General features: G+C 45.6%; 1 protein-coding gene and 1 long non-coding RNA gene across 2 annotated transcripts in view; both read left to right on the top strand.

Moving 5' to 3' along the window:
* Positions 1–460: 460 nt before the first annotated feature.
* On the top strand, positions 461–2,434 carry LOC148141844 (uncharacterized). Its single transcript, XR_015752236.1, has 3 exons — positions 461–512; positions 1,554–1,630; positions 2,312–2,434. It is a non-coding gene; the product is annotated as an uncharacterized LOC148141844 (long non-coding RNA).
* Positions 2,435–9,988: 7,554 nt separating this feature from the next.
* spag5 (sperm associated antigen 5) overlaps positions 9,989–22,454 on the top strand; it is a 50,274-nt gene continuing 37,808 nt past the window's right edge. The window contains exons 1-5 of the mRNA XM_043718086.2: positions 9,989–10,342; positions 11,808–12,000; positions 16,760–16,879; positions 17,114–17,206; positions 21,744–21,878. Coding sequence (XP_043574021.2) covers positions 10,002–10,342; positions 11,808–12,000; positions 16,760–16,879; positions 17,114–17,206; positions 21,744–21,878 — 882 coding nt within the window. The 5' untranslated portion in view covers positions 9,989–10,001. The remainder of the gene's footprint in view (positions 10,343–11,807; positions 12,001–16,759; positions 16,880–17,113; positions 17,207–21,743; positions 21,879–22,454) is intronic.

The following is a 22,454-nucleotide window of genomic DNA, read 5'->3' as shown; positions in this document are numbered from 1 at the left end:
TTGGTTATGGGCAATGAGGGGATAAAGTTGGGGGGGGGTGGCTGTGTCTGGGTGGGATACCCTTTGGAGGGTCAGTGTGGACTTGATGGGATGAATGACCTCCCATGAATGATCTCTTTCCACACCGTGGGGATTCAATGACTGGAAAACCTGGAATCTCTTTATTAGAGGTCATTTTTGCAAGCTGAGACCAAGTTAATGCCAGTTACTGATGTGCATTGCTCCAGCTAATGCTCCCCATCAACAGAAGCTGTAGTAGCTGCGGTGGCCTGGCCTCCGGCCGCTGGGGGTCGCGCTGCCAGACGGCGGCACCCCGATCCTCCTGCCTCTACTGAACCCTCGTCGTTAATCCCCGGGTTGTCCTGGTAACTGGCCCAGGCCAATAGGTGCCGACGCAGGGCGTTGATGTCAGACGCAGCCAATGAGCGGCGGAGCGGTTAGATATGAATTCGAGAGAAAGAAACGGCGGGAGGATCTGAGACAGAGACACACTGACATAGATGGGAGTGAGGGTGAGGGTGAGGGTGAGGGTGAGGGTGAGGGTGGGGGTGGGGGTGAGAGGGTGGGGGTGGGAGGGTGGGGGTGGGGGTGAGAGGGTGGGGGTGGGGGTGAGGGTGAGGGTGGGGGTGAGGGTGAGGGGGTGGGTGAGGGTGAGGGAGGGGGTGAGGGTGAGGGTGGGGGTGGGGGTGAGGGTGAGGGTGAGGGTGGGGGTGAGGGAGGGGGTGAGGGTGAGGGTGGGGGTGGGGGTGGGGGTGAGGGTGAGGGAGGGGGTGAGAGGGTGGGGGTGAGAGGGTGGGGGTGAGAGGGTGGGGGTGGGTGAGGGTGGGGGTGAGAGGGTGAGGGAGAGAGGATGGGAGTGGGGGAGAGAGAGGGGGAGTGTGAGAATACACACACACTGGAAGGGTGGGGGAGAACAGGGCAGTCAGGGAAAGGTTGTGGGTGGTGGGGGAACAGGGAGGGACGGAGGTAACAGGTTTGGGAGTTGGGGGGAGAGAGAAAACAGGTTTACAAATAGGATTGGGACAGGACACTCAGGGAGATACCCTCAGAGCTGAAAATGTGTTGCTGGAAAAGCGCAGCAGGTCAGGCAGCGTCCAGGGAACAGGAGAATCGACGTTTCGGGCATGAGCCCTTCTTCAGGAATCCAGCAGCACGTTTTCAGCTCTGATCTCCAGCATCTGCAGTCCTCACTTTCTCCTAGAGATACCCTCAGAGCCAATCCTGAGTCTTGCTGCTTTCCCTCCACCCGATCCCTGTCTCCTCTCCTTTACTCCCTCTTCCACTGCCCCCTACCCTCCACCTGTCGCCACCTTTCCCTCCTTTCCCACACTCTGTCCCCACCTTTCCCTCCTTTCCCACACTCTGTCCCCACCTTTCTCTCCTTTCCCACACTCTGTCCCCACCTTTCCCTCCTTTTCCACACTCTGTCCCCACCTTTCCCACACTCATTCCGCTTGCTTTCACCCTCTATTTGTCCCAGCCCTGCCATTCATTGATCACTGCGCGACACAGATCCTGTTTAGCTAAGATTCCGTATGTGTTCTCTCTTCCAGATAAAGACAGAATGTTCAGTTCAAGGAGATCAGTGAAATCATCCTCCTCTGAGAACGAGGGCGAAGAAATCCAAACTGTACGTACTGTCATCCATCCTGACTACAACACCTGAAAGTAGGGGAATTGGAAGGTAGATGGATGAGAGAAAGAGGAATGCAGCCTGGTCTTAGTCATCAATACAGCTTCACCTTATTAGCAAACAGTGCTTTCTAATGATGTTACCTTTTTAAAAATAAATTATTATAAGTATTAAATCAGAAAAGGATTGCAGATTGTGAACCACGCTGTGACCTGGTGCAATAATAATCTGCGTCATAGAAAAAAAACACAGACCAGAAAATGTTTGAATTAATTCTAATGTGTTTTGGATGAGGGAGAACAGAAGATCACCTTCCTGGTGATCAGTGATCACTCGACAGTAATCCAGCATATAATGAAATGTTCCAAGCTGCCTCAAAATTATGTAAATCAGACAAAAATTGACACTGAACCACATATTAGGACAAGTGACCAGTAACTTAGAAAAGGTAGTGTTTTAAGGTTAGTCTTAAAGGTGGATGGGTTTTGGAAAGGAGTTCCAAAGTTTCGATCCATCTTAACTGTGTTGTTCCCTGCAATTGAATTTCATTTGAGGGGAAAAGGAGGCGGGAGCTGAAATCTGAACTTGTTTTATTTCTAATTGAGTGATGCCTGAATTTAACTTGTTCCTCCAAGTTTGAAGGAACTGTTTGAAACTTCTCCTTTGTTTCCTGTGTAGCCGACCAACAAGGGCGTGCGAGTCCCTTTTCAGGATGTTTTGCCTCAGTGCAATGTTCAGAGGGACGTGAAGAATTCCTGTAGCAAGAGGCGCTCGGAGATTCTGCCAGGGTCTAACCTGACACCACTGATGCGCAGGCTGCACCTACAGGCAAGTGAGGAAAGTCTTGTAGTGGAGCAAGTTGCTGGAGAACTATTGGTATCATTTGAGAGCAATTGAAAAACAGGAATGGGATCAGGTTATTTTGCCCCTCAAGTGTGTTTCACCACTCAATCGGATATGGCTAAGGTGTTGAGTGTGTTGCTGGAAAAGCACAGCAGGTCAGGCAGCATCCGAGGAATAGGAGAATCGCTGTTTCAGGCATAAGCAATGTGGACCGGGGGCTGAGAGATAAATGAGAGGGGAATGGGGTTGGGGGTAAAGTAGCTGAGAAAGCGATAGATGAAGGTGAGGGAGAAGGCGATAGGGCAGAGGGGGCAGTGATGGACTGGTCAGGCGGGGGTGGTGAGTTGAAGGCTTGAGACTGGGATAATGTGGGAGGAGAGTAAGTGAGGAAACTGTTCAAATCCACATTTATCCCGTGTGATTGCAGGGTTCCAAGGCGGAATATGAGGCGTTCTTCCTCCAGGCATCGGGAGGTAACAGTTTGGCGGTGGACGAGCCCCAGGACCTGCATGTCCTTGACGGAGTGGGAGGGGGAGTTGAAGAGTTCAGGACGGGGCACTGGGGTTGGTGAGTGCGGGTGTCTCGGAGATGTTCTCTGAAACGATCCGCAAGAAAGCGTCCTGTCTCCCCAACGTGGGGACCACACCGGGTGGAACGGATGCAGTAGATGGCATTGGTAGAGGGACAGGTAAATTTCTGAGGGATGTGGAAGGCTCCTTTGGGGTAATGGACGGAGGTGAGGGGAGTGGTGTGGACACAGATTTTGCACTTCCTGCAGTGGCAGGGAAAGGTGCCAAGTTTGAATTGAGAAGAACAGTTTTGGACTAGATAGAGGATCGTTTTCAGAGCTGGAAAAATGTCTTAAAACTGTTTTAGCAGTTTAAGTAGAGAAAGTTTTACTTGAGATTGAGATTAGATTAGATTACTTACAGTGTGGAAACAGGCCCTTCGGCCCAACAAGTCCACACCGACCCGCCGAAGCGCAACCCACCCATACCCCTACATTTACCCCTTTAACCTAACACTATGGGCAATTTAGCATGGCCAATTCACCTGACCCGCACATCTTTTGGACTGTGGGAGGAAACTGGAGCACCCGGAGGAAACCCACGCAGACATGGGGAGAGTGTGCAAACTCCACACAGTCAGTCGCCTGAGTCGGGAATTGAACCCGGGTCTCTGGCGCTGTGAGGCAGCAGTGCTAACCACTGTGCCACCGTGCCGCCCAAAACTTAATGTCCATGAAGCAGCTGGTGGCTGTAAATCTTGAGGAGAGATAGTAACAGAAAACCACATCTGGTGAATGTATAGAAAGTAGGTGAAAGGAACTACTTGCAACCTTGTCACATCAGTAAGAATTTAAATAGTGAAGGTAGGAGTGTTACTTCACGAGGGCTGAGCAATATAAAGGACATGAGTAGGAAAAGCATTGAATTGTTCTTTTTGCCGTTAATGTTAAGACCTTCTTTAATTGTTAAACATATGCTTTGCTTATTGTGTGTAAAATATCTGTGTTTTTAAACAAAGGAACACCGACAGCCTCTTGTGAATATGTTCTGTGACTGACCACTTCAGTAAACAAACTGTAAAAATAAAACTTGGAATCTATCAAACCAGGTTTTACTCAGACCTGGCTTGTCCAGTATTACCTATCAGCTGGGATTATAATACTGCACAAACATCTGACAGGCAGAGAATTTAAGGGTCACATGATAGATTTAGAAGAAAGACGTGGGGATGCTTGAGTGGAACACGGAAACTTAAAAATAGGAGCAAACTATTTGACCCTTCAACCCTGCTCCACCATGCAATCTGATCAAAGCAATCCATCAACCAACTTAATACAGTGTTGCTGCTTTCTCTCCAATACCTTTGATTCCTACAGCTCCAAAAACTATATCAAACCTCTTCTTGAAAATATTCAATGTTATCATCTTAACGGTGGCAAAGAGCACCACAGACTTGACGCTCTGAGTGAATAAATTCCTTTTTGCCTCAGTCCTTAAAGACCTACTCCATATCTGGTTCTGGACTCTCCAGTCATCCAGAATGACCTTCCTGCATTTACTCTGCTAGAATCTTGTAGGTTTCTAGATCACCCCTCATTCTTCTAAACTCGAGCAAATATAGTCCAAAATTGCTCCAAATATACATCAGTTTCTGCAGTATCATTTTAAAGCAATCTGCACCAAAGTGTCCATAATATATAGAAAACACTTTCCCAATTTAACTAAAAGAGACAAAAATTAAAATCTTGAGTCTGTGAAACATATGTTGCAAAGAGTCCAGAACCAGATATGGAGTAGGTCTTTAAGGACTGAGGCAAAAAGGAATTTATTCACTCAGAGCATCAAGTCTGTGGTGCTCTTTGCCACCGTTAAGGTGATAACATTGAATATTTTCAAGAAGAGGTTTGATATAGTTTTTGGAGCTGTAGGAATCAAAGGTATTGGAGAGAAAGCAGCAACACTTTATTAAGTTGGATGATGGATTGCTTTGATCAGATTGCATGGTGGAGCAGGGTTGAAGGGTCAAATAGTTTGCTCCTATTTTTAAGTTTCCGTGTTCCACTCAAGCATCCCCACGTCTTTCTTCTAAATCTATCATGTGACCCTTAAATTCTCTGCCCGTCAGATGTTTGTGCAGTATTATAATCCCAGCTGATAGGTAATACTGGACAAGCCAGGTCTGAGTAAAACCTGGTTTGATAGATTCCAAGTTTTATTTTTACAGTTTGTTTACTGAAGTGGTCAGTCACAGAACATATTCACAAGAGGCTGTCGGTGTTCCTTTGTTTAAAAACACAGATATTTTACACACAATAAGCAAAGCATATGTTTAACAATTAAAGAAGGTCTTAACATTAACGGCAAAAAGAACAATTCAATGCTTTTCCTACTCATGTCCTTTATATTGCTCAGCCCTCGTGAAGTAACACTCCTACCTTCACTATTTAAATTCTTACTGATGTGACAAGGTTGCAAGTAGTTCCTTTCACCTACTTTCTATACATTCACCAGATGTGGTTTTCTGTTACTATCTCTCCTCAAGATTTACAGCCACCAGCTGCTTCATGGACTTTAAGTAAAACTTTCTCTACTTAAACTGCTAAAACAGTTTTAAGACATTTCTCCAGCTCTGAAAACGATCCTCTATCTAGTCGAAACTGTTCTTCTCAATTCAAACCAAGTTTTCTTTCTGTATTTCATAAAGATCAACTTGTAAGTATTAAATTAATTAATTCCCAGATAGTTTATTTAGTCTCAAAATTGCAGATGCCAGAGATCTGTGGGGAGAAAGCAGAGTTAACATTTTGCGTAGTGACTGTTCCTCAGATCTCCACTTTAAAATCCAAAATCCCAAATGATCTGGATGTAGGAACCAAATGCAACATTTCCAAATTAGCTATTGACACAAAAATAGTTGGTGGTTGTGAGGAGATGGAGGTGATTTGTACACATTGTACTGCATCTGCTGTGTTTGCCCACTCACTCAATGTGGCTAAATGTGAAACTGTGCATTTTAGTGTGAAACAACAGAAAGGAAGAGTATGGTGTATTGGGAAGTATGGATGTACAGAGGGATCTGGGGATCCTTGTACAACAGTCAACTTAAGTAGACAGGCAGGTGCAGCTAGCAGTTAGAAATTCCAATGACACATTGGCCTTCATTGCGAGAGGAGTTGACTTCCGAACTAGACCAGACCTGCAGTATAGGGTGCATCATTTCCTTCCATACCTTGCCATAGAGGGAGTACAGTGGAGGTTCACTGGGCTGATATCGGGGGTAACAGGACTGCTCTACAAGGAGAGCCTGGTTCATCTAGGCTTGAGTTGACTAGTTTAGAAGGATGAGAGGGGATCTGATCAAAATCTATAAAGTTCTCTCTGGGCTGGATAGACTAGATGCAGGGTGAATATTTTCTGTGTGGGGAGTCTATAATATATTCAGTGACACAGTCACAGGACAGACCACTTACAACGGAAACGTGGAAACATTTCTTCACTTAAAGAAAGTGGATCTGTGGAATTCTCTACCACATGTCACGGAATTATATTCAAGAGAGAGATGATATACTTTTAGATTTTAAAGGTATCAAGAGTAATAGGGAGTAAAAGGAAATATGGCGTGGAAATAGAGGATCAGTCATGTGGAATAGGATTGAAGGGTTGAATGGCCTACTCCTGCACCTAGATACTATTATAAACCTTTAATACAATAGATTTCCTTCAATGCATCCATTCTAAAGTATTTGCTTAACTGCTCTCTGACCTCCATGGAATCACCAGTTAATCTTGCAAAAATTGAAAAATGAAAAAACAAATTTGCACTTTTCACAACCTCCAGACATCCTACATTCAAACATTTGTAAATTCATAGAAAATTTCAGTGAAGTACAGGCCCTTTGGCCCTTGATGTTGCGTCGCCCGGTGAAACCAATCTGAAGCCCATCTAACCTACGTTATTCATTCTCGTCAATATGCCTGTCCAATGACCATTTAATTCCTGTATGTTGGTGAGTCTGCAACTATTGCAGGCAGTGCGTTCCACATCCCTACTACTCTGAGTAAAGAAACTACCTCTGATATCTGCCCTATATCTATCACTCCTCAATTTGAAGCTGTGTCCCCTGATGCTAGCCATCACCATCCTAGTAAAAAGCCTCTCACTATCCGCTAGATTGTGGTTTACTGGATAGGTGCACAAAGGATATTTTCTCTGGCTGGTGATTCTCGAACAAGTAAGCACAGTTTCAGAATAAGGAGCAAGCCATTTAAGAAAGCGATAGTGAGGAAGGTTTTCATTTCGAGGTGTGAGTCTTTGGTAAAGTGTACCAGAGACATCAGAAGCTTAGTCATAGAATCATAGACATTGATAGTCCAGAAGAGGCTCTTCACCCACCATGTCTATTCCCCTATAATCCTACCTACACTAGCCTGACTTTGCTGCACTAGATGCCCATGTTATGACACTGTAAATAGTTAGGGTCAATAGATGTCTACATACAAGCAACAAGGGATACTGGGAACATGTTGAAATAGAAGGATCAGCCATGGTCTTGTGGGCAGAAAGGGCTCGAAGGGCTGAATGGCTGCCTCCTGCTCCTTATGTTCAGTAAGTGAAGTAGCTGTGGAATGTTTTCAGTTGTACCATAAGCTAGTGGCAGTTAGTGAGCTACCCAGACAGCAGGGATAATGGTCCACCAATAGGATTCATGTCAGGGATCTTTATCTTGAAATCATGCTTTTCAAGGGTCAGATGCCAAATGCTTGCTCTTTGCCTAGTTTCCCTAGAAACAACTGACAGAAGAGGTCAGGCTAAGTTTTATATCGTATCAAACTGTCAGCATTGCTGAAGTTTATATAGGGGGAAAAATGTTTAAAAAATCATCAGGTGTAAAATCTGACTGGTTATATTGCATGTGTGCATTGTCACACACAGTCTCAATCCATCACACCATCTCTAAATGTTCATGGCATTGCTGTTGGTGGGAGCTTGCTATGCACACACTCACTGCTATGTTTTCCACAATGTTCTTGTGCCCAAAATTTGAAAGAACTTGATTGTGTGAACACATGAGAGGTGCTCTAGAAATGCAAATTCTACATTGCCGTTCCTCCTGAGATCACCTGAAGCTATTGCCTGATTTATATTGGCATGTGTGCGGTGCCTGTGTTTGACTTTGGGGAGAAAACCTCTCCTGAGAGTCTTTGCTTTGAACTTACAGGATGATGGCCTGCCAGGTCTGAAGCTGGTTTATGAAGATCCCGTTCAAAATATCTTCGTGGAAGAGGACTGTGTTTGTGTTCCCCAGGCGAGGGCCTTGACTCCACTGATGCACACAGCTGAACCTGGCCTTAACAGTACAGTTCCTGAGATCATGCTGATAGAGGCCAAGGATCCCACTCCAGCCCGTCGACGTGAAGAAGCAATTACATGCGTTGTACGTAAAGGGGAGCCAGTCAAAATTGAGGCAAAGCAAGAGCCCAAGCTGCCACTTAGCGACACTGCCATAACCTCAGGATTGGCACCAGGTGGATCCTCAAATCTCATTGAGACTGTAGCTGGTCCAAATCTTGGGCCCAGAGTGGCTGAAGGGAACTCTCTGTCCTCCAGACTGGAGATGGCAGGACAGCCAGAGGTACCTCAAGGCGATTGCCCTCCGGTTTTGACAGGGAATTCCTGCACCATCCTTCCTGAAGAGGAGGGGGATGAGGGTCTTGGGGAAGATCTGCTTGGTAACTTGACAACAGTTCGTGGACTCTCTGCACCTCTTGGCACTGGGACTGTGGGTGTAGGGATGTTGTCCTGCAGTGATTTGGGGCAATTGAAGGATGTTGTGAGATTTGGGGAGCTGAAGCGAGATGGGGAGGAGGTAGGCTCATGGAAAATGGAGGCAAAGCAGGATGAGGAGGGAGTTTCTGAGGAGGTGGGACGAGTGAGTACTGGGCAGATAGAGACTGAGGGAGACTGGGCAGAGAGGGGGAAAAATATGGGTGTGGTAGGGGACAACATGGACATAAAACAGATAAAAGGAGAAAGGCAGGAGAGTGGGCAGCTGGAGTTTGGGCAGGGAGAGGGGAATGAGATGATGCAAGTAGAGGGGGAGGAGGTGAGGCAGGGAGAGGGGGAGATGCTGAGGCCGGCGGAGGGAAAGGGGGAGATGCTGAGGCCGGCGGAGGGAGAGGGGGAGATGCTGAGGCCGGCGGAAGGAGAAGGGGAGGAGGTGAGACCATTGGATGGAGAAGGGGAGGAGGTGAGACCATTGGAGGGGGAGGAGGTGAGACCATTGGAGGGGGAGGAGGTGAGGCCATTGGAGGGGGAGGAGGTGAGGCCGGCGGAGGGAGAGGGGGAGGAGGTGAGGCCATTGGAGGGGGAGGAGGTGAGGCCATTGGAGGGGGAGGAGGTGAGGCCATTGGAGGGGGAGGGGGAGGAGGTGAGGCCGGCGGAGGGAGAGGGGGAGGAGGTGAGGCCGGCGGAGGGAGAGGGGGAGGAGGTGAGGCCGGCGGAGGGAGAGGGGGAGGAGGTGAGGCCGGCGGAGGGAGAGGGGGAGGAGGTGAGGCCGGCGGAGGGAGAGGGGGAGGAGGTGAGGCCGGCGGAGGGAGAGGGGGAGGAGGTGAGGCCGGCGGAGGGAGAGGGGGAGGAGGTGAGGCCGGCGGAGGGAGAGGGGGAGGAGGTGAGGCCGGCGGAGGGAGAGGGGGAGGAGGTGAGGCCGGCGGAGGGAGAGGGGGAGGAGGTGAGGCCGGCGGAGGGAGAGGGGGAGGAGGTGAGGCCGGCGGAGGGAGAGGAGGAGGCAGATGTGAGGCCATTGAAGGGAGAGGGGGAGGAGGTGAGGCCGGGGAAGGGAGAGGAGGAGGAGGTGAGGCCGGCGGAGGGAGAGGGGGAGGAGGAGGAGGATGTGAGGCCATTGAAGGGAGAGGGGGAGGAGGAGGAGGATGTGAGGCCATTGAAGAGAGAGGGGGAGGAGGTGAGGCCTGGGAAGGGAGAGGAGGAGGAAGTGAGGCCGGCGGAGGGAGAGGTGGAGATGGTGAGGCCAGTTGTAGATGCTTGCCAAGAGGTGGGGCGGGTGGAGATGGGCACCAGCCCCATTCCAGTCCCAGAGCCTTGTGCCCTGATGTGCCTCATCCACGCTGGCACAATGCAAACGCCGATAAACACGTGGAGATTGTTGGCAGAAGGATTGGACCGCAGCCGGGTCACATACCAAGAGGTCAGCACTGCAGTTACTCCTGTGGGAACGGAGTGTGCCTCGACCTGTGTGACCCCCGTTTTCTTGGCTGAGAAGGCGATCAATACGTCTGCATCAGAGGATGCCTGTACCGAAATGATGGACAGTGCAGTGCTCACAGATTCTTTACTCTGGAAGTAAGTGGTTAAATTACTGGACCCAGTCATGTAGAGGCTGGAAGTTGAAATGGCATGCTGATAATTTCAAAATTTCTTCTCAAGGGTAATAAATGCTGGTGTAGCCAGTAAATCCCATGAATGATTTTTTTTAAAAAAATGAATTTTGTTTAAAATACTGAAAATAAAAGGCAGATTTTCGTAAAAGTGTAGCTTTAGGATTGTCATAAAAGAAAACTCATTGGTTCACTGATGTGATGTAAGAAACTGGCCTGGTCGTATATGTGACTTCATGCCCACAATGATATGTTACAATATGAGCTGTTCAAAACAGCAACTCACCGGCCCACCATCTCATCAGTGCAGTTTGAATGGGCTGCACCATCACCCTCTTCTTGGAGCCTTTATCTACAGTTAGTTCTGCTATAATATGGTAGTTCCGTTCTCGTGTTATAAAAAAAGTTGTTAATAGCAGCACCATTTAATCTAGTGGGACCAGAATCGCTTTATAACCAACACACGCTTCAAAACCTTGCACTTTAGAAACAGTGTCCCCCCAGTTTGTCTATTGTGTTTTAGAGAATTTGTGTTAACAAAATGTGCGTTATCGCAAAATGACCTGTATATGGGAAGTTAATGTAAATGACCCCAAAATATTCCGTGCTAATCTTTAATGTGCAGTTTGAGGGCCCTCCAGTGGACAGCACATTATACTGCAGGATAACAGACTGTAGCATATGCTTAATGTCAGCTCCCATCTGTTCTGATACTGTTCTTCATAAATTTCCTCTTTTTTTTTCCCTCCCTTTCTCAATATTTTTGTTCTGTGTTTTTTTGAGAGTTTATCCTCTGGAGTGTCTGAGAGGCATGTGGGCCTGGCTCTGAAATTCCCAGTGCTCAGACAAATACTGTGGGTACCTCCCAAAGCACAGCGATAGTCCTGACTCCAGTGTTCATTGGATGATGGGAGCACAGAGACCTTAATTACGAATCAGCAGTGGAATTGGATAGTGAAGTTGGACATGTTGATCCCTGATGGAGGAGAAAATTGGAGCTGCAACAAGCTAACTGAGAAATAGGGATTCTTCCAAGTCAGCATTCACAGTTACTGGCTCTTACTTGCATGGTGTTGTTTTTAAACAATGGGGCGACTATGGGGTGTGAATCTCTGATACAAGCTACAGTGGCTATGGCAATATCAAGCTTATTGTTATCTCATTCCTTATTTGGGTATCACCATTGTAAGACACAGTCATGCCTACTGTTTCCATCAGGAGCCAGCTTCACTAGCTCTTGAGTTACAGAGCCTTGTCTTCCCTGTCCTTTCCCAGTATCACAATCACACTGAGAAGAAAGGGTCCCTTCATCTTGTGCAATGCTTCAGATTATTCATGACTAGAACCAATGGTTTTTGAGCTCTGGAGCTGCCCGGTTATTTGGCACTGAATTGCTGGATTTCTTCCCTTTTTTACTCTCTTTCTCCTAGCTTTTCCCGAGAGGCTCTGGAATCAGTTTCACGAGACGATTTGGAACGTCGACTAGAGACTTCCTTGCTCATCAATGAGGTTCTGTCTGGCCAACTGAAAGATCTGTCCAAGAGTAAAGATCTGGGCCTCTGGGCTGGGCCAGCAGATCAGAGGGATACCTTCACCCAGACTGACAGTTCGCAGACTCCTGAGGTAATGTTCTGTGTGTTACTGCAGATATATCTTTGACTCTGTGCCCCCTGTATTGGTGGAATGGGTATCATGACAGCAACTGCAGTAACTGGCAGTAAGTTGTGTTAATTCATAGAATTTGCAGATGTTTCTGCTCCACATCAGTCTTGTTCCACCCCTCTTCATCTCACCCTGTCACTGCATCCTTCTATTCCTTTCCTTACTCCCTTCTGTTTATCCAGTTTTCCCCTTAAATACATTGATACTGTTCACTTTGACCACTTCTTTGAGTTCCACATTCTCTGTGTAAAGAAGAAACTCTTGAATTCCAGTTTTCAGCTCCTGTCTTACACAGGATGGGGAAGGAAACTGCAGGAGGTGGGTACAGTTAAATATGTGGAGCTTATTCAAGGACCAGCTATTGTGCGTCATTGGTAAGTATGTATCGGTCAGGGAAGAAGTGGTCACAAGCGTGGGTTTACTAAGGAAGTTGAATCTCTTGTCAAGAGGAAGAAGGCTTATGTTAGGATCAGATGTGAAGGCTCCGTTTGGGCGCTTGTGAGTTACAAGTTAGTCAGGAAAGCCCTAAAGAGAGAGCGAAGAAGAGCCAGGAGGGGATATGAGAAGCCATTGGTGGATAGGATCAAGGAAAACCCTAAGGCTTTCTATTGGTTCTATCAGAAACAAAAGAATGACGAGTAAGATTAGGGCCAATCAAGCATAATAGTGGGAAGTTGTGCATGGAGTGAGGGGAGATGGGGAAGTGCTAAATGAATACTTTTTGTCAGTATTCACACTACAGAAAGACAACGTGGTCGAGGAGAATACTGAGATACAGGCTACTAGACTAGATGGGATTGAGGTGCATAAAGAGGAGGTGTTAGCAATTCTGCAAAGTCTCTAAAAATAGATCTATCCCCTAGGCTGGATGGGATTTATCCTAGGATTCTATGGGAGGCCAGGGAGGAGATTGCAGACCCTTTGGCTTTGATCTTTATGTTGTTGGTGTCTGCAGGAATAGTGCCAGAGACTGGAGAATAGCAAATGTTGTCTCCTTGTTCAAGAAAGGGAATAGAAACAACCCTGGTAATTATAGACCAGTGAGCCTTCCTTCAGTTGTGGGTAAGTTGTTAGAAAGGGTTATAAGAGATAGGATTTATAATCATCTAGAAAGGAATAATTTGATTATGGATAGTCAGCATGGTTTTGTGAAGGGTAGGTCGTGCCTCACAAACCTTATTGACTTCTTTGAGAAGAGGACCAAACAGGTGGGTGAGGGTAAAGCAGTTGTGGTGTATATGGATTTCAGTGAGGCATTCGATAAGGTTCCCCACGGTAGGCTATTACAAAAAATACAGAGGCATGGGATTAAGGGTGATTTAGCGGTTTGAATCAGAAATTGGCTAGCTGAAAGAAGACAGAGGGTGGTGGTTGATGGGAAATGTTCATCCTGGAGTTCAGTTATTAGTGGTGTATCTGTTTTGGGTCCACTGTCATTTTTACAAACTACCTGGATGAGGGCAGAGAAGGATGGGTTAGTAAATTTGTGGATGACACCAAGGTCGGTGGAGTTGTGGATAGTGACGAAGGATGTTGTACGTTACAAGGAGACAGAGATAAGATGCAGAGCTGGGCTGAGAGGTGGAAAATGGAGTTTAATGTGGACAAGTGTGAGGTGATTCACTTTGGAAGGAGTAATAGGAATGCAGAGTACTGGGTTAATGATAAAATTCTTGGTACTGTAGGCACATCGATCCTTGAAAGTTGCCACCCAAGTTGATAGGGTTGTTAAAAAGGCATAGGGTGTGCTAGATTTTATTGGTAGAGGGATTGAGTTTTGGAACCATGAGGTCATGCTGCAGCTGTACAAAACTCTGGTGTGGCCACACTTGGAGTATTGTGTACAGTTCTGGTTGCCACATTATAGGAAGAATGTGGAAGCTTTGGCAAGGGTTCAGATGAGATTTACTAGGATGTTGCCTGGTATGGAGAGAAGGTTTTATGGGGAAAGACTGAGGGACTTGAGGCTGTTTTCTTTAGAGAGAAGGTAGTTGAGAGGTGATTTAATTGAGACATATAAGATAATCAGAGGGTTAGATAGGGTGGACTGGGAGAGCCTTTTTTCGCAGATGCGATGGCTAGCATGAGGGAACATAGCTTTAAATTGAGGGGTGATAAATGATAGGGCAGAGATAGTTTCTTTACTCAGAGTAGTAGGGGCATGGAATGCACTGCCTGTAACAGTAGTAGACTCACCAATTTTAAAGGAGAAAGTGAGGACTGCAGATGCTGGAGATCAGAGCTGAAAATGTGTTCCTGAGAAGGGCTTATGCCCGAAACGTCGATTCTCCTGTTCCTTGAATGCTGCCTGACCTGCTGCACTTTTCCAGCAACACATTTTCAGCTCACCAATTTTAAAGGCATTTAAGTGGTTATTGAATAGGCATATGGACGAGAATGGAGTAGTGTAGGTTAGATGGGCTTCAGATTGGTTCCACAGGTTGGCGCAACATCGAGGGCCAAAGGGCCTGTACTGTGCTCTAATGTTCTATGTTCTATTCATCAGGTCCTCCATCTTTGTAGAGGGAAGAGTCTGATCTGTGCAATTGGTTTTGATGGGTGTGCCCTGGTCACTCTGGCATCCCGTTTCAATCTTGTTGCGTAATTTCCAGTATCTCTATATCTCTCATAAATTGGAGACCAGAACAGCGTACAGCACTGTGTGGTCTAATCATAGCCTTTTACATGGTTTAACATGTCCTTTGAAGTAGAATTCAAGTTCTCTTCATTAACCAAGACACTGAAGCTTTAAATAAAATTTTTCTTGAAAGAATTGTGGGAAATGAGGCTGCTGTACTCTGGGAGTAATCGTCTGGCTCAGTGCAAACATTCCTGCCTCAGAGTCTGGTATCTAGGTCTCATTCCACACTGCATACAGCCCAGCTTGGAATTCTGAGTTGATATCTAATGTTTGTTGGCTGCCTTCTACCTTCCATCTGGGCTCAAGGACCTTGTAAAATCCTCCCTAAATCGAGGACTAAATTGTATTTCAAAAATAAATGTTGTGGTAAAGATAGTTATATTCTTGAATGAATATACGAACAAGGACCTAGAGTGAGCCTATCAGTCATTTCCGTTCCATTAAGATCATGGCTGATGTGATTTTAGCCTCAAATCTACTTTGCTCCTTAACAGCATAAAGACATAGAGCAGGAGTAGGAGAGTCAGCTCCTTGAGCCTGCGCTCTCACTTGTTGTGGTTGATCTCATCTCCGCCTAAACTCCACTTTCCTGCTTATTCTCCACAACCCATCAACCCATCACTAATTTTTAAAATCTGTCTATTTCCCCATTTGAATTTATTCAGTGTCCCGATGTGCACCAGACTCTGGGGTAATGAATTTCAAGATTCACGACCCGTTGAGAGAAGTAATTCCCCTCATGTCTGGTTTAAATCCATACACATACACCCCCAGTCCCCCAATTAGACCTATTCACGTTATTCTAAACTTTAGACTATATAGGTCTCAACTGCTAAATCTCTTCTCCTAAAACAAGCCTTTTATCTCTGGAATTAATTTAGTGAGCCTTCTCTGAACTGCAATTGCATTCTCACTCACCTGAGAGACTAAAGCTGTCTGCATGCAGTCTCCCCAATGTCTGGTACAATTTCAGCACCACTGCCCAACTATTATTTGCTATTTCTTTAGCAATAAATGCTGAAATTCAATTTGCTGTCCTTATTATCTGCTGTACCTGCACATTAGCTTTCTGTAATTCATACATGAGGACACTCTGATCCCTCTGCGCTGAAGCATTCTGAAGTTTCACTCTATTTAGATTATTTGCCTTTTTGTTCTTTCTGACCAAAGTTGAATGCGCTTGCACTTATCCATGTTCAACTCCATCGACAAAATCTTGTTCCATTCTCCTAAACTATGCATATCTATTTGTAAATGTCTTATTTCTTTGTTGCAGCTTATTTAACCATCTATTTTCATGTGATCTGCAAACTTTGATTTTCGTACCTTCTATCCCTTTATTAAGTTATCAATAGTGATTGTAGACAGTTGGGGCCTGAAGACCAAATCATGTGGCACCCAACTGGTTACAGCTTGCCAACTAGGAAGCAGACTCATTTATTTATCCAGTCACTCTGCTTCCTGTTGGTTAACCAATCCTCTATCCAAACTTATAAGTTACCCCTTGGCCCACGTGATCTTTCTTTTGTGCAGCACCTTCTCAAATACCTTCTGGAAGTCCAGATATAATACATCTACAAGACCCACCATTATCACTTTGCTTGTCACATCTAGCAAATCAGTCAAACATGATTTAGCCTTCATAAAACCATGCTCACTCTGATGGATTGTGTTTTCATTTTCGAAATATCTTGTTACAATGTCTTTAATTGCGTATTATACCAAGTTCCTCATGGAATGTTATGTGATTTGAGGCTGTCAATTCGCCTGAAAATTCCTTATATTGTTTTCCAAAGCTGCCCTGTCTGTCTCACTTGTGCAGACCTGCTCTGCAGCCTCTCAGTACCACGTGTGCACTGGAGTCCTACTGTGTATTGGGGTTGAATGCTCCAACTGGGATTGGCTTTGGTGGCCTGAACTCTGACAAGAGGTCCACAGGCTAACACTGGCTGGTCTCTGTATCTCCCCCAAATAGCAGAATGGATGAGCTCCAACTCTTTCACTTCCTAAACCCCCAAAGACCATTGGAAGGTGACTGAGAGTTTAAATGTTTAACCATGCTGCTTGTTGTGTCGACAGGTAGAGGATCATTACCGCAGCTTGTACCTGCAGCATGCCAGCAGAGTGCAAGATCTGGAGCAGACTCTGGAGCAGTGCCTGCAGCTCCACAGTGCAATCTGTAACAGCCGCAAGCAGCAAGTAAGTAACGGTGTGCCGTGCTCGGCTGATCCTGCTTGGTTTATGGAGGTGTCATTGCTGAATGGAGAAATAACCGTTTATCTGACTGTGGGTCTATCCTTCTCTCTCTAACATGTTTCTGCAACATTCCTGATGAAGGACTTATGCCCAAAACGTCTATTCTCTTACTCCTGACCTACTGTGCTTTTCCAGTGCCACACTTTTTGAGTCATGCTTGTGTAATTGTCTTCGCAGAATTTGCTGATGGTGGAGGTTGAAGAGTGTTTGGCTGGTGCAGATGGAGCTTATGAGGAAATGAAGAACACCCGACTGAACGTGCAGGAGCAGGTGAGAAACTCAACTGGATTAAAGTTCACTGACTTTAGTTAGGCTTTATTCTGGCCCCCTCCCACTGCCAGGTGCATTGGTGTGACCCAGGGCACACATATCTCCTACATGGCGCATCCACTTTCATCTGCTGAAATGATCATTTGGATACCAACCTGGAATTCTGGGGAGGAGATCTGGTCCTGACTTGCTGGGGCTGAACAGATGAGGCTGTGAGTTACCCTGTGTCAGAACCTCTAACATTTCAAATTATTCATCACGTGGATTATTGCTCATCACGGCAATGTAGTTCCATGTTGGGAGGATATGAATTGGAGGGAATTGCCCTCTTTGAGCCAATAAAAGGTGAGGTTTGCAAGGTACCAAGTTGAAGAAACTTCTGTAAGTTTCTGCAGGATATCTTGCAGATGGTACACACTGCTTCTGCCAAGTGTCCCTGACAAAAAGAATGAATGTTTAAGGTAGTGAGAAGTGGGCAGACAGTCAGTGCAGGACTGAGGGTGTTGAAATTAATGCACGCAGTGTGTGAAACAAGGTAAATGATCTTTGACTGCAGGATGGAACTTGGCAGGTATGATGTTGTGGGTGTCACAGAGATGTAACTGCAAAGGGATCAGAGCTGGGAACTAAATTCCCAAAGATATGTGTCCTATCAAAAATACCAGTCGATGGGCAGAGGGGGCAGTGTTGCCTCGTCAGTCAGGAATGAAATTTAATTGATAACAAGAAATTGTAGATTTGGAAGGTGTGGAATCTGTGTAGTTAGAGTTGAAGAATTGCACAGGATAAGAGACAGACTGGGAGTTATGTTCAGGTCTCCCAGCAATAGTCAGGAGACTGAAAAGGCATGCATGAAAGACACTTACAATAATTATTTCAGACTTCAATGTGCAGGTGGACTGGGGAAATTAGGTTGGTAGCGATCCCAAAGAGAGGAATTCATGGAATGTCTACGAGATGTTTTATTTGGGAGTAGCTTGCGGCAGAGCCCACTAATGGACAGGTTTTCTGGATTCAATGGCATGTAATGAAGCAGACTTTGATTAGGGAGCATAAGGTGAAGGAGCCCTTGGGACAGCAACCATAAACTGATAGAATTCACCCTGCAGTTCCAGAGGGAGGAGCTGGAATCCAATGTAACAGTATTACAGTTGAGTAAAGGTAACTACAAAGACATGAGGGAAGAGCTGGCCAGAGTTGATTGGAAGGGAAAATGGTAGAACAGCAATGGCAGGTATTTCTGGGGGGTAATTTGGGAAGTATAGCAGCACTCCATCCCCAGGAAGAAGAAACATACTAAAGTGAGGATGAGCAACCGTGATTGATGAAGGAAGTCAGGGACAGCGTTAAAGCAAAAGAGAAAGCCAGCAATGTGGTGAAGGTTAGTGGGAAGCCAGAGGATTGGGAACCTTGAAAACAGCATAGCATAACAAAAAAAGCAATAAGGGGAGAGAAGGTGCAATGTGAGGGTAAGCTAGCTTGTAATGTAACAGACATCTGCAATAGTTTTCAAATATTTAAAAGGTAAGAGACAGACAAGGATGGAAACTGGACTGTTGGAACTGAACCAAGAAATGGTGGAGGAACTGAGTAGGTACTTTACATCAGTTTTCACAGTGAAAGACACCTGCAGCATAGCAGGATTTCAAGAGAGTCAAGGGCAGAGGTGAGTCCAGTGGCCATCACGAAGGCGAAGGTGCTGGGGAAGCTAACAGTCTGAAGGTGGATAAATCACTTGAATTAGATGGACTGTACCCGAGGAATCTGAAGAAGATGGTTAAGGAGATTATGGAGGCACTGGAGTCAGGGAGGGTCCCAGAGTACTAATGACGAATGCAACACTTCTGGTTAAGAAAGGAGGGGGCAGAAGACTGGAAACTATAGGCTGGTTAGCCTGACCTCAGTTGTTGGTGAGATTTTAGAGTCCATTGTGAAGGAAGAGATTGTGGAGTACTTGGAGGTGCATGATAAAATAGCACGGCTTTGTCAAGGAAAGATCATATCTGATAAATCTGTTAGAATTCTTTAAGGAGGTAATGAGCAAGTTAGACAAAGGAAAGCCAGTGGACATGATTTATTTGGATTTCTGGAAGGCCTTTGACAAGGTACTGTACAGGTGCTTGCTAAATAAGATAAGAGCCCATGCTGTTTTGGGCAAGGTGCTGGCAAGGATAAAAGATTGGCTGACTGGCAGAAGGTAGACAGTGCGGATCAAGGGGTCATTTTTAGGATGGCAGTCAATGACTAGTGACATTCTGCAGAACTGAGTTGTGAGCACAACTATTTGCGTTGTACATTAACGGACAAAGAAGCTGAGGGCATTGTTGCAGATGACCAAGATGGGCGGAGGGACAGATAATGTTTGAGAGGAGGGAAGGCTGCAGAGTTCTTGGACATGATGGTGAGTGGACAGTAATGTGAGAGAGTGTGAAGTTATGCACTTTGTAGGAAGCATAGATGCATGGACTCATCTGTAAATGATGAAAGCTTTTGGAAACATGAAGCACAAAGGTATCTAGGAGTCTAATTCAGGATTCTCTTCAGATTAGCATGTAGGTTTAGTTGACAGTTAGGAAGGTCAATGCAATGTTAGCTTTCATTTGAGAAGGTTAGAATACAACAGCAGAAATGTACTGCTGAAGCTGTATAAAGCTCTGGTTGACCGCTTGGGAATATGGTGAGGAGTTTTGGACTCTATAATCTAAGGAAGGATGTGCTGGCATTGGAGGGGATCCAGAGGAGGATTACAAAAATGATCCTGATGATAAAGACTGGTCATTTGAGGATTTTGGGTCCGTACTTGGAGTTTAAAAGGAGACGTGGTTGAAATTTACGGAATACTGAACGGCCTGGATTAAATCGGCGTGGAGCAAATGCTTCCACATTGTCAAGGGACAATGATTAGATTCTCTTGCCAAAGATGGCCATTGGCATTAATGTTGGATCAGTTCAAGACTGATTGTTGTCCTGATCAAGCTACAAGCAGGCACAGACTCTCCAAATAGTTGGTAGTGGAACTGAAGTCTGGACAATTATCAGTAAACATCCCCTTTCCTGCACTGGTGATGGAGAGAAGGTCAAGGGGCAGCTGTTATCTCCCCCACCCCACAAAACCACAGAAAATGGAATAACCTCCTCTCGGGCCATAACCAGGGCAACTCTCAATAGCCTACTGAGGATTGTTATTGGGTGCAGTGCAACCAATTTTCCATCTGATTTAGAGTCATAGAGAAGTACAGCACAGAAACATACCCTTCGGTCCAACCTGTCCATGCCGCCCAGATATCCCAACCCAATCTAGTCCCACCTGCCAGCACCCAGCCCATATCCCTCCTATTCATATACCCATCCAAATGCCTTTTAAATGTTGTAATTGTACCAGACTCGGCCACTTCCTCTGGTACCTTCTTCCATAAATGCGCCCTCTGTTTGAAAAGTTGCCCTTTAGGGCCCTTTTAAATTTTTTTCCCCCCTCACCCTAAACCTATGTTCTCTAGTTTTGGATCCAGGGAAAAGACCTTGGCTCTTCGCTCTATCCATGCCCCTCCTGATTTTATAAACCAATATAATGTCATCTCTCAGCCTCTGAAACTCCAGTGAAAATAATCCCAGCCTGTTCAGCCTCTCCCTGTAGCTCAAAACCTCTAACCCTGGCATCATCCTTGTAAATCTTTTCTTAACCCTTTCAAGTTTCACCACATCCTTTCTACAGCAGGGAGACCAGAATTGCAAGCAGTATTCCAAAAGTGGCCTCACTAATCTCCTGTATAGCCGCTACATGACCTCCCAACTGCCATACTTGATGTGCTGACCAGCGAATGCAAGTGTGCCGAACGCTGCCTTCACCACCCGATCTACCTGAGACTCTACTTTCAAGGCACCCCTAGATCTCTTTGTTCAGCAACACTCCCCAAGGCCTCACCGTGAACTGTATAAGGCTTGCCCTGCAGTAAAAAAAAAAATTCCTAAAGCATTAAGAAAGCAGGTTTGCATTCCCTCACCAGTTGCTGTATGGTGATGCTTTTTACCAATAAGTTAGAGAGTTTGTAATTTATAAGCCAGGCAATCCTGGCCTCCTGCAAGTGAGTGTAAACTGCCTGGAAAAGAATGAGACCAACAAACAATGCGTTCTGATGAGCCAAAAAGAAGAATTTTGTCAGGGGCCACAGAACTGTCTTCTCAGTAATTTCTTTCCTGCACCCATAACACCGATGTTTTATTGTGTCTGTCTGCATGTGGATGTAGAGGGGAGGGTAAAGGTGCTTACAGTTTAACCAGTAGAGTTGTATGTTCACATTTCATAGATATTTACCTGCAGCTAATAAACAGTAATTCTTGTTAAATACAGCAGCTGGTCCATACTTTCTGTTAACTTGGGTTTAAAAAGTCTGGTAAATTGGGAAGATTTGCAAAAATGGATAAAATCTTTAACTTTTGTGACAAGTCTGGGGCTTGATTTCCTAATGCTACTCCAGCTTTGTGATTCGAAATTGCCATTGTGCTATTTGGTTCTGAATGTGGCCATGTGTCTGCACAGCTGAAAGGTGCCAGGGATCTTGCCCGCCAGAGTACTGTCCAGCTCCAAGCAATGACTCGGGTAACAGCGAAGGCCCTGGAGGAGAAAACAGTGCTAAAGAAAACGGCAGATGAAGCTGAATGGAAGATGGTTAATGTAAGTACTTGTCTGTTCTGATGATTTCCCTAACAATTGTCATTCTGCGTTACAACTGGAGTGAATTAAACCAGTATTGTTGGTTCAATGAAAATTACTGATTGACCTTGGATGTTTGTGGTGGAAATACATACAGTAGCGCCTCAACTTACAAACTTAATCTGTTCTGGGACCCAGGTCGTGAACCGAAAAGTTTGCGAACTGAATCAATTTTTCCCATTGTTCAGATAGCGTAAGAATGCTTGGACGTAGCAACGAACGCTGTTCACAGCGCACGCGCCAAAGACGAACTGAATGAGATCACGCGGGGCATGAGAGCTTTTGCGTTCAACAAGCGCGTAGCAAAGCAGAACAATGAAACCACGTGGTCGCACACGGGCTTTTTGCATTCGTACCTTCGTTCGTACCTTGAATTTCGTACGTATGTTGAAGCAAAATTTTACGTACAATCCCGTTTGTAAACCGATTTGTTCGTGAATGGGGTCGTTCGTATGTCGAGGCGCTACTGTATTAATTTTACTGTAACTATTTTCAAAATATAACCAAATGGGCCATTCAGCCCATTGTGTCTCTTCT

The sequence above is a fragment of the Chiloscyllium plagiosum genome, unplaced genomic scaffold (assembly GCF_037043375.1).
Source record: "Chiloscyllium plagiosum isolate Xiang-an unplaced genomic scaffold, Cpla_swu_hap1 HiC_scaffold_31, whole genome shotgun sequence".
NCBI lineage: Eukaryota > Metazoa > Chordata > Chondrichthyes > Orectolobiformes > Hemiscylliidae > Chiloscyllium > Chiloscyllium plagiosum.
This window is presented reverse-complemented; position numbering and strand designations above follow the sequence as displayed.